The following is a 19,027-nucleotide window of genomic DNA, read 5'->3' on the forward strand; positions in this document are numbered from 1 at the left end:
TTACCAGTAGGTTTTCAGGTTTGATATCCCTATGAACTATATTAAGGCTGTGAAGATATTCCATAGCGCTGGCAAGATTATATACCATTGCACTGGCATCGCGCTCTGTATACTTTGTGGAAGATGTGATTGCATCGAATAAGTCCCCACCCTAGGCATACAGAAATTGGGAGAGCACAATAAACATTCAAAATAGAGGTTCAAAGATCCACAAAATAAGTGTACATATAGATATTTTTGTTTCTAAATGATGTAACTTCATTTGTTTTGAATAAGTTCCTCTATTATAAAAGACCAATAAGAACCAAATAAAAGGAATACAGAATTTTTTCAAATATATTTTATATAAACAGTCTGTTGTTCAAATAATAATTATTCAAAAATCCGGCTTTTCCACAAATGCTGAGAAACCCAGTAGCAAATCAGATGAAAACAGTGCAGGTGGATCTGTCCACAGGGACAACTTCCTAATAGGTAACATTCCACCCAATGAATAAAACATAGATATTGGTAAAATGAACCTTTCTTAATTGGTGATGGACAAATGGAAGCATTGGAGCCACCTGCTGCACTACTCATAATCCTGTGGTTGATGGGCAGCACATACCAGCTTGTACAGTGAATATTTCTTTAGCTTTAACTCGACACTACTGTTCTCCCATTCTATTATATGAAATGTACATACTACATTCTATTATATACACTGTACATACACACATTCTATTATATATACTGTACATACACACATTCTATTATATGTAATGTACATACTACATTCTATTATATACACTGTACATACACACATTCTATTATATATACTGTACATACACACATTCTATTATATATACTGTACATACTACATTCTATTATATACACTGTACATACACACATTCTATTAAATTAAATGTACATAATCGTATAATAGGCATCATAGTTACAGCAGGAGCCTTGTGATGTTATGCTACATAGGAAATGTACTATATGGTCTCTTAAGGGTGCAAAGAATATCGTTTCTTGCTGCTATAAAAAATTCTAAAAATGATTGCAAGTACAATTTAGTTGTCATCAGATCACAGATGGAAACAATGAAAGAAAGCTGAATATGGAATATAAGTTGTGATTTTGTATTTGACCTATATTTAGAAAAATGCAAGTTACAGATGTGTACACATACATCTTACTTCCTTGTGTGTACAGTCTTTCCGTGCCTAGTTTTTACCTTCAAATGTAACTTATTCACAAAGCGATGTGAATAGGACGCACAAGAAGCAACTGTTGATTAAAATGATATGCGCATGCCTATATTGTGTGCGCGATTGCGGCTGTATATGCATGCAGTATGCTACGTTACACTGTCAGTGGCTGTGATGGGATGTAGTCTGGAACCAGATGGTCTAAATGCCGACCGCCGGGTTCCAGACAGCTTTATCCCGACTAGGGATGAATGACAGACATCTAAATCTAGACGCCTGTCATTTGCCCGACGTCTGGAGACCGGCACCCGGCATCAAAATCGGTTAGGGATGCTGGGCGCCGGTCTCCAGACGTCGGGCAAATGACAGGCGTCTAGATTTAGAGGGTTAAGCTAGGGAGAGGGAGGGTTAGGCACCCCAGGGGGGAGGTTAGGGTTAGGCACCCCCCCAGGGGACTTAGGTTTAGGCAGCGGGGAAGGGGGGGTTAGGTTTAGGCACTTAGAGGGGGTGTTAGGATTAGGCGATTAGGCACAGGGGGGGAGGTTAGGCACCCCTAAGGAAGTATAGGGGGGTTAGGATAGGTTAGTAAATACTTACCTTTAGGACGATCAGGATTTCCTCCTTTTTCGGGCAGCCGCTGCGGCCGGCGGTAATACATATCACACCCGCTGTGACATAACGTAGCATTTTGCATGCAGATACACCAGCAGTTGCACACAGAATATAGAAATGCTGCATATCATTGTAAATCAACAGAAGCTGTTTGGGCAGCCTATTTGCTTCACTCTGCGAATAAGACGCATTTCAATGTAAAAAGTCGCACGAAAAGACACTCTGCGCTACAGAGTCACATGGCGCTCACGCATTATGTTTAATGCGACTTGTAGCGCACGGAGGCAAGATGTATGTGGAGACATCTGTAGCATGGCCAAAAAATTTCTTTACTACAATATAGTTTAACATAATACAATTGCATCTGTTAAGTCATTCTGTATATTGTTTGAACTTCTGACCACACAATAGCAATGTTTAAATAACAATTTCAATTAGGGTTTCCAAATGCAATTATTATGTATACTGTAGGATCCAATATAGAATCCTCTAATCTTATTAAGGACTCTGTGGAATGATCAAACATGATTAAAGTAATCGTAACAGTCCTCTTACCTTGACTAATTCCATCACCAGATAAAGCTCTGTTGTAGTGTCCATCTCTTCTATAAGCATTATAATATTGGGATGTTTAACTTGGCGCAGTATTGACACCTCATTCTCAATCAGATGTTCCTGTTTATTGGTGACAAATCTTCAATTAGAGCAGATCAAATCTAAACTTTCTGTACAGATATTCTAAAGAACATAGATTGATAATACTCTAATAACTTGCATTGCCTCATTGCCAGAAGTCTCTTAGGGGTATCAAAGTTCGATTTGGTCGATTTTAAGTTTTTGGTGACTTTGCATTTGATTTGCATTAGATTTTGAGCATCAGAGATTTAATAAAGTCAAAATCGAATGTGAAATTGAATAAAAAACTGAAGCCCCTTCAAAATCGAATATTGTGTAAACATCAGTACTTTTACATAGACCAACACAGGATCCCCTGATTTACTAATATTCGATTTTAAATCTAACTCCAAATCGACACAAAATCAAACTCAAAATCCCCAAAATAATAAACTGGCTTCATGCTGGCGATTTTAGCATGAGCACTTGCTCATGCTAAAAATGCCAGCAGGAAGCAGGTCTATTAATTTGGGGATTTCAAGTTCAATTTGAACATGGGCATCCAAAATCAAACAAAAAATCACTAGCCAAAATGAAACCATATCGAATTCGATTTAGAAAAGGCTTACAAAATCGAATTTTTGTAAATGTGGGATTTTGACAGTGATATCTACGTTCGATTTGATTAAATATCAGGTGAACTAAATCAAACTTTGATAAATATACCCCTTAGAGTTCTCATGAGAGAGGATGATAGCTGAACAGTATAGCTGGGAAAGTCGTCTTTTAGATCAATAAAATATCAGGTTTGAAAGAAAATATTTTCTCTAAGCTTTGATTGCTGAACAGGAAGTTTCCTTTAACCTTTTTATGACATGTTTTTATTACATGGAGCACTGTATATTGTCAAGTGACATGAATTACCCCAGATTTATAAATGCAAAGAAGCAGATAATTAGGGACAGTATCAGGGACCTCATGAATTTACATACTCACAAAAATATTTTGGGCTGGACGGGAAAATGTCAAGTATAATTTCTCACCAAAATATATAAGTCACAAAAAGACTCACTAATATACTTTGAAAATGACATTTTTGGCTCTGAACATATGGCCAGGCACTACCGTATAATATAAAATGCTCTTAGACATACCCATGAGAACTGGTGGAGGCTCGGTAGGAAATAGGTTTCCCCCTAGTGGTTATATATAACTTATATCTGGAATTTCCATGCTAAGTGTAAGATCATTCTAACTAACACTACAATAAAACAATAGTCAAATTATACATTTCCCAAACTTCCTATCTGTCAATTAAATACTGTAACCAATACTTCTACATAACTGACTGCGTGGAGTTCATTAGAGAACCCGAATAAATGTATGGCTATATAAATGTGCCTTTTCCTGGATCCACCCCTGGTTAGGAGTAAGGATAGATGCTGTAGGATAGTGAGCCTTATAGTTGGAGTTGCAGTCTATCTGACTCTGGGTCCCGGCTTGCAGAAGGCTCTTGTGAAGGGTATTAGCAGATAAATGAAATGGCTGCATTAAGGATAAGTAATGGTGGACATTTAGGAGTGTGGTATACGCTGTACAATTGATATCAGGGATTCAAGCTATACTATAGATGTTCACTGGGACTGCATTATATGAATAGGGTCTCTGGCTCTGACTGTTGGATGTGAAGCTCTAGCTACTTTACTGTATGACAAATACAGCATCTTCTATAACATATGTGTAAAACCCATGTTCAGTGCTTGGGGGCTGCATAGGAGTTTCACAGAAAACACTGATCATCTATAGTTATCTATCTGTGGTTTGGTTTTTATCTTTTATTTATGTATAATTGCCTCCTAATCCTGCTCTATCGAGGGAATGTGCACATTAATCTGTAAACTGCGTGGATGCTTTGCAGTCAAGAAATGAGATGTATTAAAGGTGCTGGAACTTCATCCTTTCCTTCAACAGAGACTTGGCGGAAAACCAGTTTTAATACTTTAAAGCTAATAGTGCTAAAGTTATTAAATAACAATAAAAATCATTAAGATTATTAAATATAATTACAATCATAATTTTTTTTTTTAATACAGGTAATAAATGTGATTTATATTATATTGTACTTTATGATAAAGTTATAGAGTGCACAGCTTTTGGATGTTTTGCTATTTTAGTGGGTGTCTGCAGAGCTTTTGTGGCAAACTTAAAAGTGCTGGGACTTTTAGTTTAACAACAGCTGGAGAGTCACAGGTTGGCCAAGTCTGCTCTATAGGCTCATTTGTTTGTGGAAGGGCATTAATCTGTGCACATAATCCAATATAAGTAAAGGGATCGTAATGAATGACGGCCGGACGAGAGCCCGGCAGTCGAAATCCCGACGCCAGCAGGCCGAACAGCAGAGATCCCGACGGAGGTGAGTAAACTACCTAACCCCACTCCTCCCTAACCCTCCTTTAGGGGTGCTTAACTCTAACCTCCCTCCTGGGGGGGCTAAACCTAATCCCCCCCCTCCCTGCACCCTAAACCTATCCCTCCCAGGGGGAGGGTGTCTAACCTTAACCTTCCCCCGGGGTGCCTAATCTTAACCCACCCCTTCCCCTAGCCTAACCCTAACCCTCCCTGGGGGGTGCCTATGAGGACGCGTGGACCGTACTTACCTCGTTCTGTCCTGTGTCGTTCTAGATTCCGGCGTCGGGATTATGATAGGCGTCGGTATTTGACACCTACCAATAATCCTTAGCCGGCATTCTGCCGTTGGGATTGTGACCGCCGGCCGCAACGTGACTGCATCCCATTAATAAAAGATCAAAATGGTGACTATTTAATGTGAAAGTTGAACTATGTAAGCCAGCAGAAAAAGACATGGGCATGAAGACAAAGTAGAGTGGTAAACAAAACAAACCTAAACAATGAATGTTTCAAATAATTATAATGATTTGAAAGGAGAACCCCAGAAAACTTTGCTTTCTGAGTTAATGGGTCAATAAAGTTCCTTTGACATGCAAGTCTAAAAAACATTGTGTGTCATCATTAACATTTATATAGTGTAGCACTTTCTAAACAAATACAGGGAATAAACACAGTAATAAGCATGGCTTGCAAGTCGATAGAATAATACAGTTTATACCAATACTAGTGCTCTAATGAAAATGCATGAGGTAGACACAGCACATAGCACACAGGACAAGTACACAGACAGAATACAGGCAATATGGTTTCAGCCGAGTAGCAGACGGTTACATGATCAGTATTTCAAGGGAAGTAGCAAATGACAGGTCACAAGGACTCGGCTGCTCAAGTGTCTTACTTTGTGTCCTATTCACTTTTTCAAGATATCAAGTGGTAAGACATTAGTCTAATTGGCGAATGCGATACTTTCACTCCGAATTTCATTTCAGGAATGTACATAACTCGGCAGTTAGTAGTTAAAACAAAAGTTGTTATAAGCATGGTGAGTATTGACAGTTAACATATACATATAGACTATGGAAGTACAAACACTGATGCTGGATAAACACCTATATGCCCACAAGCAAGATGGCCGCCGCATCTGTACGACTAATGAGACCTTAACAAAGATGGCGGCCGCATCAGTCTATAAAAGCCACAAACAAGATGGCAAGCATTAACCCCTGAGGAAGGCAATAGCCGATACGCGTTGGGAAGTTACACACGAATCTGATCACAGACTCGTTACACAGCCAAGTCCCACTCCCTAGTCTCCTTGCGGCAACGAGTTGAGCCGCCACGCAGCGTCTGCTGAGCCCGGGGGGTTGCACAATCTCGCGAGAGTGCATACATCCGGGAGTCTCGCGGACCGCCGGTGGGGACACTGTTCACCAGCGGCGCGTGTATCCAGACACACGCTGCTCTACAGAGTGGAACAAAGGACCAGAGGATCCCAGACGGGAGAAGAGGACGCCGTTCACCTGGAGGTGAATAGACAAGGACGCCGAGGGTAAGTTTTGTGCACCTGGGGGATACGGGACGCCGCCCCGCCAGACACAGACCTGGACACCCTGCGCCCCAAGACTCCACACTGACTCTCAGAACCAGAACAGCTGTGGTGGATGTTACCACAGCTGCATCTCACCACGTTTGCACTACCTTAGGTAGTATCATTGACTGATCCTGGACTGCAGCTGATATACACCCCCCTACCACCACATACCATACCCTGTCCTGAATCCAGGTATTCACGCTGTGACTTACAAACTTTGCATTATTTACCCAATACAGGGGCATTGTGACCCCCAATTTTACCAATAAAATACCTATTTCTATCTTTACCCACTGTGTTAGTCTTACATACTACACCAAGTGTAGCGCCGACCTCCATTAATAATTTATATAATTGTTATAATCATCACAAAGTATAGTATTATGACACTGAGAATATTTAGGCCATGGATAAAACAGGAAAGGATGAAGGGATCTTCATATTTAGGGTGTCGGAATTAAATGTTTCTCAGTGAAAACAAAAGTCAATCAATATGTGCATAGGGCCATGTGACACAAGCGGGAGGGCCATGCGACACAAGCGGGAGGGCCATGTGACACAAGCGGGAGGGCCATGCGACACAAGCGGGAGGGCCATGCGACACAAGCGGGAGGGCCATGCGACACAAGCGGGAGGGCCATGCGACACAAGTGAAAGAGAAGGATATGTACTTAATGGAAACCTTGTAGAAAAAAAACTGGAAAGCATAGTAACATACTTTGTCTGCAGAGTCATGCATCAAAGAAAATTGCTGCCTCAAAAAATGTTCCTCAAAAATCCTTTACTTTCAATAGTGACACAATCCAGAACTGGAATTAGACCTATGGGGCCCTATACAACATACAAACCATAAGAACAAGCTGGAGTAAACTGGGCCAATCAGTGCTCTTGGTGCGAGACTAGGTTACTTAATAGCTACAATATACCACCACAAGTAATTGCATGCAAGGTACATAAAATTAGCAGCAACATAAATAAATCAAAATTAAAGAAACACAACTGTTAGGATGCAACATCTGTACAATTGCCTTAAATGATTTTGGACGCTTATCAGGCAATCCACCATTTGTGCTAATTTGTATGGATAAAACAGGCACCATTTATTTATAGATCACCAGCTTCTTGGCTATAACTGAGGGAGCTATATAAAATGGTTTTCAATATATCCCAGTCAATTTTATATCACCACAAATTGCAACAAGAAATTTTTGTGCTCAATTTAACAAAGCAGTTTGCCAAGATAATACCAATCAGACTGAGATGGCGAACTCTCATTGTACTACCCGGGTGAGACCCAGCCTTACCACTGCTTAGCACACATGTGAAACACATGGATAAGCATCAGGAAGAGCTCCCGCCCACTGGGGAGTAATAATAAGCTTCCAACTATCCTTAAAACACAGAGCTGGCTCTCCAGTAGTAGCAGTTGTGACACAGGACCTGCCAGCTGTGGGAGCCCAAGCGCCTGGATTCCTGTTAGAGCTGGCAGGTTAGCAGCCACGAGTGAAAGCCAAGCTAGGTGTGCAGCAGGGAGGAAGCAGAACATAATACAAGTAGGGTAGGTGACGGAGAGCAGAAGAGTGGCAACATTTCAAAATGTTGTCATACAGCTCACAAATACCTGTTTATACCCATGCAAAACATAAAATGTATTTACACGTAGTGCATGAACCATCCAATACTATAGCATATACAGATGTGTTCTCTCTGGTCTTTGCTGCAGTCGTGCCAAGCAGCCCTCCACAGCGCACCTGGTCTCCGCTAGTGCCGGGCATCTTTTGTGTGTTTTTTTTTGCCGAAAATGCGTCTTAGGTGCCATGTGATGTGACTAGGACTCACCTGAGTCTCTTAATTAGCATGCGATGCGACTAGGACTCACCTGAGTCTCTTAATTAGCATGCGATGCGACTAGGACTCACCTGAGTCTCTTAATTAGCATGTGATGTGACTAGGACTCACCTGAGTCTCTTAATTAGCATGTGATGTGACTAGGACTCACCTGAGTCTCTTAATTAGCATGTGATGTGACTAGGACTCACCTGAGTCTCTTAATTAGCATGTGATGTGACTAGGACTCACCTGAGTCTCTTAATTAGCATGTGATGTGACTAGGACTCACCTGAGTCTCTTAATTAGCAAGTGATGTGACTAGGACTCACCTGAGTCTCTTAATTAGCATGTGATGTGACTAGGACTCACCTGAGTCTCTTAATTAGCATGTGATGTGACTAGGACTCACCTGAGTCTCTTAATTAGCATGTGAAGTGATGAAGCGGCAGCAGGATTTTCAAATTCCGTATACAGATGCACACAGATATACAAGTGTCACATATCAAATTAATCAGCAGTGTCTCCTGGTGCTTCTTAGTCCCACCACATTGGGACTTAGACGCATTTTCTGCAAAAAAAGGCGCCCGTCACTAGCAGAGACTGGCACAGAACCTGACGGCTCACTCATGCCAGGCTTATTGCGCTGCATAGTGTATTGAGACTAGATGAGCAAGGACACATCTGTACAGTACAAATAAACCTAGCGATCAAAAAATTGTTAACAAATTACCTTCCCACAGCACTTTGCCTTGTCTATGATTTTTAAAGCAAACTCTTTACCAGTTGATCTGAAAGGGAAAAAAAAAAAAGTCAAATTAGTAATTTTATGTAAGCGAGCCAAGACTCCACCCCACGTAAGGAAGCCAAGACTCCACCCCACGTAAGGAAGCCAAGACTCCACCCCAGGTAAGGAAGCCAAGACTCCACCCCAGGTAAGGAACATGTAAGGGAACCAAGCGTTCGCAACACGTAAGGGAACCAAGCGTCCGCAACATGTAAGGGAACCAAGCGTCCGCAACATGTAAGGGAAGCAAGCGTTCGCAACACGTAAGGGAACCAAGCGTCCGCAACACGTAAGGGAACCAAGCGTCCGCAACACGTAAGGGAACCAAGCGTCCGCAACATGTAAGGGAACCAAGCGTCCGCAACAATGTTGAACTGCAATAATATGACAAATACTACAGAATATTTTACTTTCTTCAAGATCAGATTTCAGCTTGGAAAATGTTCATAGCTGAGTTACTGGCTAAGTAATGCTATTCTAATGTGTATATAATGAGAGTGAAAAGCTCATCTAACAAAGAAAAGAATATGCTAATTCTGTTTTAAATTAGTATTTTCTATTACAGTGCTCCCACTAATTATCACTTAGAAATGATGCAGAGTTAGAAGCTGCTCCTGTGTGTGACTCACACGGTCTGGTTCTTATAAAACAGAGAACAGTTTCCACTGGTTCATAACCTTGTCGCTTCTCTATAAACTGGTCTAAATTTACTGTTCCTAGAGTAGGTCTGAGATTTGTATGAAGCTATTGATCTTCATCTTAAACTCTGTAGGTCATACTAGGTGTTAAAAAAAAACAATTTAATATTAGGCATACGTCGAAATGGCCATAATGACGGTATATAGATGGATGGTCCATTTACTACTGCTGTGTTGGTGACATTAAAAGGCAATTGTTACATTTGGTCTTATTCTGTATAATTTAAAATGTAATGACAGTGAGAATTGCTGTATTCTCATCCAGGACTCTCCTGGCATGGAGCAAAGAGACAGTATATAATTAGCTGGAAAAGCTCTACATATGGATAATACTTCCACAGTGTAGGTTCAGAAGTCTGCATACTGGATTGGATGTAATACCAGCACCATGGATAGCAAAAGTTGGTAAACATACATTCTTTTTATGTTGTAATTTCTCAAAAATAAGCTACATTATTGCATCCTGAGTGATAAAGTAAAACATACATAGAAAAAGTACATCCTACTGTTACTATAAAACTACACAGAATAAAGCCAACACCAGTAGTTTCTGGCTAGGTAGGATTCTGAATCTCAAATTCCCCTAATGTATTGTCTAGATTAGGGGTGGGCAATAAGCAGCCCCCAGCTGTTGTAGAACTACACATCCCAGCATGCCCTGCCACAGTTTTGCTATTTGACCATGCTAAAACCGTTGCAAGGCATGCTGGAATGTATAGTTCAACAACAGCTGGAGGGCAGCTTATTGCCCACCCCTGCTCTAGATGGTTTCAATGTATTTATTGGTTTTATACATTTTCATTGGCTAATGTTATCGGTAAAAGTGGTCAGTGACATTTCAAGGATTAACAACCTAGGTGATACGCCATACAGCAGCACAAATGACAGTAAAGTAAAAATGAAATCATTACAACACGGCGTCAGCAGTAAAATACATACAGTACCTTTCTACACATTCTTTAACAACAGCAAAGTTGCCATCTCCAATCACTTTCCCTATTTTATATTTATCCAGGATAATGGAAGCATCAGGAAATCTATTTCCGTTCAGCCCTAGAAAAAAGTAAATGACAATCGTGTCTGCACCAATCACATCATTCTGAGTAATGGATAAATGAGGATTTTCCACATGAATGGACTACTACCAACCTGTCAGCAGTACAGTGACCAGGGGCTAGATGCTTGGTCACAGCGCAGCTCCACAGGTAAATCTTACTAAACACACACACAGGGGCTTATCTATCATTAATGAGAAAGCTAATTATTTTTAATTAGTAATACGCATAATTACTTTTACTAAATACATCTTTAGAGCAATGCTTGTAGTCTCTATTGTATTGTAAACTAAGACAATTTGTAGATCAATGTTAGAAATATGCAAATTGTGTAAATAATATATTATACTTGTCACACATCCTGTATTGGCTTCAATTGCATCCTGTAGCACATGGGTAGGTAATGTCTCGCTCACCAACAGCTGTGGAACTACATATTCCAGCGTGCCCTTCCATAGTTTTAGCATGTCCTAACAGCAAAACTGTGGCAGGGCATGCTGGAATGTGTAGTTCCACAGCAGCTGTAGTGCCACACATTGCCTATCCTGCTCTAGCATGCAAGGTACTGATCAGGTAAAGTGTAAGCGCAGATGCCAGTAATAGGCGCACAGTTTAAATCTTGAGCATATGACATCACAGGGCCCAGCAGGACAATTAGATCATCTCCTTCCATTCCGCTGCCCCAGTACACTAACCTTCAGGACTGTTTAGGATTTCAGGAAGACCATTTACATTAGATGTGGATCCACAATGAGGCGGAATCTAAAAAGTACAGAAAATCTGTCACTACATTATAAACATGAGCAGTAATAGCATAATTATTATTACAATTAATTTGTTCTACGCCAACATACAACACAAAGCTATACAGAGCATGTTTAATCAGTCATATCAGCCCCTGCTCCATTGGAGCTTACGGTCTATATTCTCTTCTGTAGAAAAACACACTAGGGTCACTTTCATCAGTAGCCAATTAACTGTCCAGTATGTTTTTAACTGTTGAATCCAGTGACGGCTCCGGAGATGGGGCTGCAGCACAGTTGAAAATTGAAATAGGAGAGCCACACCAACTGCCACTCCAAGCGCTGATAAACATCGCCGGCCAGTACTCACTGGCAGTTGGTGCGGCTCCCCTATTTGAATTTTGGACTACGCTGCAGCCTCACCTCTGAAGCAGTCATTGGTTGGATCATTAAAGTTACAGTGCTGAAATGCCATGTATGCAAAACGTCAGGGCCGTAGAGAGCCCGGCAGTGTGATCGCTCCCCCCCACAGCCATAGGAGACTGCCCCGGCTGCTGCAGCAGCTGCGAGCAGTCTCGCACTGCAGAAAAGCACAAGTGTGTGCTGAGCTGCTGTGAGGGAGGGGAAGGGGGGGGCGAGCAAGCCCGAGCAAACTGTCGACGCCCCCAACCGCCTCTCGGCGCCCATGCAAAACGTACAATAGAAAATCAGAAAACCCACAATGTCTGTATGTAGTTTTTCCATCATTCAGGACAGACATCCTAATTCCTTCTGCATTTGTCACTATGACTAACTTACTCGTTTGAGCCCAGGGCTGAGATGAGACATGGCCAGACAATTAGTCAGGGATATGTATATAGGAAAACCTAAAAGCAATAGCCACATGATTGAGGTTAGGAAAACAACAAATACCAGAGTCTGGCCTCTGCTTGCTGGGTGTATACACAAATCTGTCTTCTCATAACGGTCATCGTGTCATTTATGTACATGCAGTATAGTAGGGATCTTTAAATATTCTTTATTTTTCCAATTCAACATAAAACTCCCTTATAAATAGAACGATCTCAACTATTTTAAGCCATCATCTTCTCATTAATTAGTGTAAGCGGGTGAGTTTGGTTACAATGCACTATGTACAAGGGTGGTTCAATAAATAAGGTACCAAGACCTCTCTTTGTGCAAGTTTATTAAACTCGTACATATGTATAAATCAATAGTATGACCTTGGTATAGATTACTTTTCCACATAGTCCCCATACTTGTCTAAGCATTTGTTCCACTGGTACACCAAGGCATCTATCCCGGCATAGAAGAAAGCAGTGTTAAACACCTGAAGCCAGGACATGACGGCTTGCTGTACTTCACTGTCTGTTGCGAATCGCCTTCCACCCAGGTGCTTCTTCAATGGTCCAAAGAGATGGAAATCACTCTGTGCCAGGTCAGGGCTGTAGGGAGGATGGTCCAGTACCTCCCGGTGGCAGAGTGTGGCCTGTCATTATCGTGCAGCAATACGACGCCTGTTTGCAGCAGCCAGGTCATTTTTGACAAATTGCCCTCCAAACCGGCTCAATTTGTCACAATAGCGGACAACATTCACTGTATCTCCCTTGGTGAGAAAATCAAGAAGAAGCACGCCACAAAACAGTCACCATGACCTTCTTTGCTGATGGAGTGGTTTTGAATTACTTTGAAGGTGTGGACGATGCGTGTTTCCATGTCATGGATGCTTGCTTAGTATCCGGTGTCACATGATGCACCCACGTTTCATCATCTGTAACAATACTCTGTAGGAACTGCACTCCCTCCTGGTACCTCGTCATGTGCACAAGAGACAATCCCATCCTATTGGTTTTGTGAACTTATGTGAACTGCTTCGGTACCCAGCGTGAACACTGTACCCCAGTTGTTCATGAACAATGTTGTGCAAAGTACCCACTGAGAGGTTCAGCTTGTCAGCAATATCACTAACTCGAATGCGTCTGTCCTCCTGAATCAGATCTTCAATGCGGCACAAATTGTCATCCCATATACCTCGAGAAGTTGGCGCTGAATTTTAGCTGCTGATGTGCCCTTTAGATGCAGAAATCGGATTACACTACGCACCTCAATGTTTGACTATGTTTCCGCCCCGCCATCTTACAACTGATGGTGGGACAGTATGACTGATATGAGGCACAGACTAATGGCTGCGAGGGGAGGCAGAGGTCTACCTGCTCTAGCAGGAAATTAGAATGAAATAAAGAACATTACACACGTGAGAGGTCTTGTTACTTTACTTATTAAACCACCCTCGTATAAGCTCTGATTTTGTATGCAATTTGCAGATGAACTGTATTTGAGTAATATTGACAGTACAATGTATGATATTTTAACAGACATTTGAAATTAGAAATACTGTTCCTAGTCACAGAGAAGCATTTCATTGGGGTACTCCTCCCAAATCACTGAACCGTGGGAACACAGCAGGACATTTGTGCTCAATTAAGATCAGGGTTGTCTTAACAGCAGTGTGGGCCCTGGGCAAAGCAATGTAGTGGGGCCCAGACACACCCATTCACAGGAAAAAAATGTAAATGGTCAATAAAATTAATCCCTCCTGCATGCCCATCAGACCTCCCACACATGCAGAGAGACTGACTGTTCTGAAGCTGGGGGATGAAGTGTAACTGGGACTTAGGTGAGTACTCGTTACCGGGGGTGGAGGGGGTGGAGGGGGCGGGGGGGAGTAGATCAGAATACAGTGCGGCTGCAAGGGGTGGGTTAGCGGGCCCCTACAAGCTTCGGGCCCTTGGGCAACTGCCCAACAAGCCCAATGGAAGAGATGGCCCTGATTAAGATATTTTAGTACTAGGGCTTTCATGCAAATATGTACTACACAAACAATTTGGCCATAATATTTTAGATCATACTGTAGTTACTAGTATTATTCAATAAATTTTTAAGCAGGAGTTTAACAAAAAAAAAAACTGCTGTAATATAAACTAAAATATGCTACCAAGTAATAACATTCAAGTACTTAAAATTCAGTAGTAAATATGTTTTATTTTGAAGGTGCCACATACAGTGCAATAAACTAGCAAACTAGGCAATGTGTGAAAAAAAAACTGACAATAAATAATTGGTATATTGTAGAATAATTCACTATTGAAATAGCGCTAGAAAAGGCCCTTAAATATAATTCAGATGATGTGAAAGGGTTAAAAATTGTTTAGTTAGGACTGATCTTAAACCAAAGCAGAATTGTAGATGTGGTGATTGAAGTCCATGCTCCTCCTTAAAAAACAATAACTCTAAATGTGTTACATACATGGGAGAGATGACAACTCTTTACAATCAGGTTAGACATTTTCTTGGTCTTCGCTTATCAGGGTTTTCTATTTCATGATCCTACTTTAATTATAGTACATTATATGATCAAAGTTATATAATTTTTTACTAAACAAAATATTAATTGAAAATAAAATCACTGCAACATAGTTATAGGATCTTCTAAGATAAACAATGCTACAAATCAACAGGTGTGTTAAATGTAGTCCGTGAATGAAAAAGCCACTAAAATAATGCTAGTATATCGGGATAGATTATTGGTGGAATAGCAGAGGTAATTATTTGATGCAAGTTATATAAGGTGTGTTTTAAAAGGTGCTTTCATAGCAACCAGAAAATGATGGCCTAGTAAGTCACAAAGCTTGGATATATCCATTAGGATATCACACTGCTGTGTGACCTGTTTGCCTTCAGTTAATACACCAGTTACAAATTTCTACTTATACAAGTGTCCAGCAATCAGGTTTGGCCTATAGCTGGACTCTTGCACGCTGTGCACACTGACATACTGAAAGCATGCTTTGGGAAAATCTATTATGTGTGTGTTACCTCGCACATCGCTTAACCACATCTTAAGTGCCAGCACCAATTCAATTATCTGTTCTGCAATGAGCATCGCATCAGGAACTGGTTTAAACCTCTCATTACTGCTCCTACCGGTTTCTGCAGATGTCCAAGGAATGGCAACAGTAATAAATATGTATGTCTTATGTACAGTGTTTTGGTTTTCTGTCTGTTATGTATAAAAACATCCAGTATTTACAAGATCAGCAATGCAAAATGTATTCATGTTTTGGATAATGTCCCATTTTCCTATAAGATAAATTCATCTTGACATGGAATCTCAGCCAGAAGGAATGCTGAACTCTTGCTCTAAATGAAACTAAATAGAATATATTAAGAAACAGATTATCGAGGTCGCTGTGGCAGAGACCTCGGTTCAGCTACAATGTAATGGTTATATATCAGGCATACAGATGACCAAGAAAGGGGCATGAACCGGCATGGTATAGCTTACACGCAAATGACTGCTCTGACAAACAAAGCATATGATTTATAGTAATGCGGACACTAGCAATTTGCTGTCAAATAGCAAAGGGCTAAAATCCAATTATTTATTTGGCTTTTTTCACATAATGCAGAATAAGAGAAAAAAAAAAAAGATTAGGTGATAAAAGCAATAAATGTCATCATCATCATTGTTACCCGGTTCTAAGTGAGAAGTTTCAGAGTTCACAATGTGTCTCAGTCAGAATCAATGTCCCTTAAATCTACAGGCTTGCATACCCAGGCCTGGTCAGCCCCTTGTTCATGTGGTGCAACAATGCTTTGGGATCCTAATTCTAATATGGGGATACGATTAAATGTATTTAAATTTAATTAAAATGTTAACATCATAATGTATTCTCATACTACATGTGTAGATTAAAACAGATGGACAAAAGTAATTTTATAACTATAAGGCAAACATGGTTGCACTTGTAATTGTGACACACGATCATTCATGTCTTCTGTACAGTGCTGCAGACACCTTGTCTAAGTGATTGATAATAATAATATAATAGTGTATATGGACAGAGTTTGTACATATGGTAAAGGGCTTTATAAGCCTTGGATTGTCATTTGTTATATTGGTTTTGTTTGGCCTTGTCATTTTTTCTATACATAAAAAATATCTGTTTCTTGAGGAGGAAAATGCAGGAAATACATGGTCCCTGGTAAGGTAAAGCTTTTCCTAAACTGACTGACTGCTTGAAAAATTATCACAATGATTTGAATTTTTCTTTGCAGGTTTAGAATGGGTTGTGACCAAGAAGCTGAAGTGGACCTGGAAGATACTGTGAAAGTGGCCTCATGTTGTAGTCTGGGCCAATAGAAGGTAGTTGATGTTCAACCACCATGAAGTGGACCACACATGGGCCATGGCCAGCGTGCATATAGCATCTCTATCTTCTTAGAAATAGTTAGTCCACCCTCCAAACACCCCATACAATGCTGTGTGCGCTACTGTTAGCTGCATATGGCTACATCCATAATAAGCAGTCAAGATTAAATTCTGACAGCGAAGAACAGTACCTAGAACAAGCAAACTCAGGACTGTCAAACCAGAAACGGGCAACTGGCAGTCTCTGCTTTCCCCTCTTATCTGTTTTTGTAGTTTCGATTACCAGCTGCTAGTGGGGTCTAAAGCTCTGATGGCGCTTTCCTGGATCCAGGAATATTGGAGCCCTGTTTGGAAATACCTCCTGGAAAGCTGGACACTCTCTAGGCCTTCATCCCTCCCTTACTAGTAAATAGATTGATGTATGTCATTAATATATACTTAAACTAGTGACTCTCCAGTTCTGGCCAGTGAAAGTGAAAACTCCTAGACTTATTCACCAAGATCCATTATAACAAATAATTTTTTCAGTTTGGGGCACAGTCGTCCTCTTCACTGACGGTATATACATTTGGTGGCTGTGACTTATGGCCTCAAGCATTTGGAACTAAGGGCCTGATTCAGCAGGGATCGTAATTGCAACTCATACGCAGATTGGCCAATTGTTGCATACTACGCGATTGCGGCGATCACACTGCGAATAACGCACGCAGACAGGAATCCATCGCAGAGGGAGTGGCAGGCCGTGATCTTTTGGGGGTGGTGATGAAAGCGTGGTTGCAGAAACGCAGGCGTGCCTGTCCGTTTGAACGCCGTTGCATGGGCATGCATAAATTAGCCACTGTGATGGCATACGCAGCTTGTGTACTCACTGCGTCTGATGAGACTTGCAATTTCTGAGACAGGTCAGACCTGCTGTAATTGTGCATGATGGGCCGATGTTCTCCGATGTTACCAATGTATACGCAGGACTACGAGGTATTACAGATATGAGACAGCAGTAGTGGGCGTCTCTATACTGGCTGAGCTGTGGCAGACATTAGCATATTTTCGCAGCTTCATTGTGTGCGATTACGCAGCTGTGATTGCAGATGCGATCCGTGCTGACTCAGGCCCTAAGTGGGGCAGCTCATTATAAACATTTTCTCTACTGTGGAGGTCTAACCATGTCCTTATGGGATGGCACCCAAATACTCAGATCATTTTCATATCAGCAACGTTATACTTCGCTCATAATTAGAGATATCCACTTCATTCAGTCTGTCATACTATACAGTGAGCAGTTTGGTGTAACCTCCACCCAAGTGTCACATTACCTTCGAATTTGGGCCCCTTGGCTCAAAATAGTCAGTGACCTAAAAGTTTAACAAACAGATGTATCCTTATTCCTTACACATCTTTGCTGCAGTCAGGCACCTGAGAATCACTGCAATGTTTCCTGGTAAAGCATGGTTCGGAGGTTTTCTACTGGTATAAGAAGTTGCACTAGAAAATTAGCCCCATCAACACTTTTTAATAAATAAATCAGTTTAGTAAGGAAGCGAAACACAATTTATTTCTTAATACATTTTACATAGCTGCTAACTAAAGTTACTGTACCATTCAGCTGGAAGGGATAGGATGTCCTTTACTAATGGTGCTCTAATGTTACTATTAGTTTATACCCCTATAGAAAATACATTAAATTAACCAAAAACTAGAAACTCACAAACATGTACAATGTTTTCACAAGTATCTAAGTACAAACCACAGAAAGCAAAACTGAAGCATATACATTTTCACAAGCGTGTAACCGGTTGCTAGGGAAACAGGGACACTCAGGACACTCATAACGAAGTGATCATGTGAATCACAGCATAAAGGAGAGAGAAAAACAAGTGGGTGTGGTGGGAAAGTCAACATTTAGAATGACGACAGTCAGAATGTCGACACATGTTCAGAACATGAATGTAGACCTTTTTTCTACCACATTCGGAATATCACCATTTACCATTTTGTGCATATTTTAGCCTAAACCTAAAATATACTGTCAGCATTTTGGCGTCAAGGTGTTAAATGTCAACATTCAGAACATGTCGACATTTTGACCACGTCAACCTAACATCCATCGATATTCATACTGTTGATATTCAGAACATGTGGAGATTCTGAACGGATACCAAACAAATATATTGTAAAAGAGGTAAAACCACTTGCAGGCAATCATCTGCTTTTTTTATTTATAAAAGAAAAAAAAAAAGAAAAGATAAGAACGTAAGTAACACACTTTGCTTGTACAGGGAATCTAT

At 40.8% G+C, this 19,027-nt stretch overlaps 1 protein-coding gene across 3 annotated transcripts in view; it reads right to left on the reverse strand.

Annotated features, from left to right (window-relative positions):
* Positions 1–19,027, reverse strand: part of DCLK2 (doublecortin like kinase 2) — a 137,702-nt gene that overhangs the window by 24,958 nt on the left and 93,717 nt on the right. For all 3 annotated transcript variants that reach the window (XR_015869896.1, XM_088448381.1, XM_088448390.1), the window contains 5 exons: positions 11,483–11,549; positions 10,677–10,785; positions 8,981–9,038; positions 2,361–2,480; positions 5–151 (listed from right to left, as the gene is read on the reverse strand). Coding sequence is in view for 2 of the 3 variants with exons in the window: in XM_088448381.1 (XP_088304507.1) it covers positions 5–151; positions 2,361–2,480; positions 8,981–9,038; positions 10,677–10,785; positions 11,483–11,549 (501 nt within the window). In the remaining variant the exon portion in view is untranslated. The remainder of the gene's footprint in view (positions 1–4; positions 152–2,360; positions 2,481–8,980; positions 9,039–10,676; positions 10,786–11,482; positions 11,550–19,027) is intronic.

This window comes from Taudactylus pleione, unplaced genomic scaffold (assembly GCF_031769625.1).
Source record: "Taudactylus pleione unplaced genomic scaffold, aTauple2 ptg000021l, whole genome shotgun sequence".
Lineage (NCBI taxonomy): Eukaryota > Metazoa > Chordata > Amphibia > Anura > Myobatrachidae > Taudactylus > Taudactylus pleione.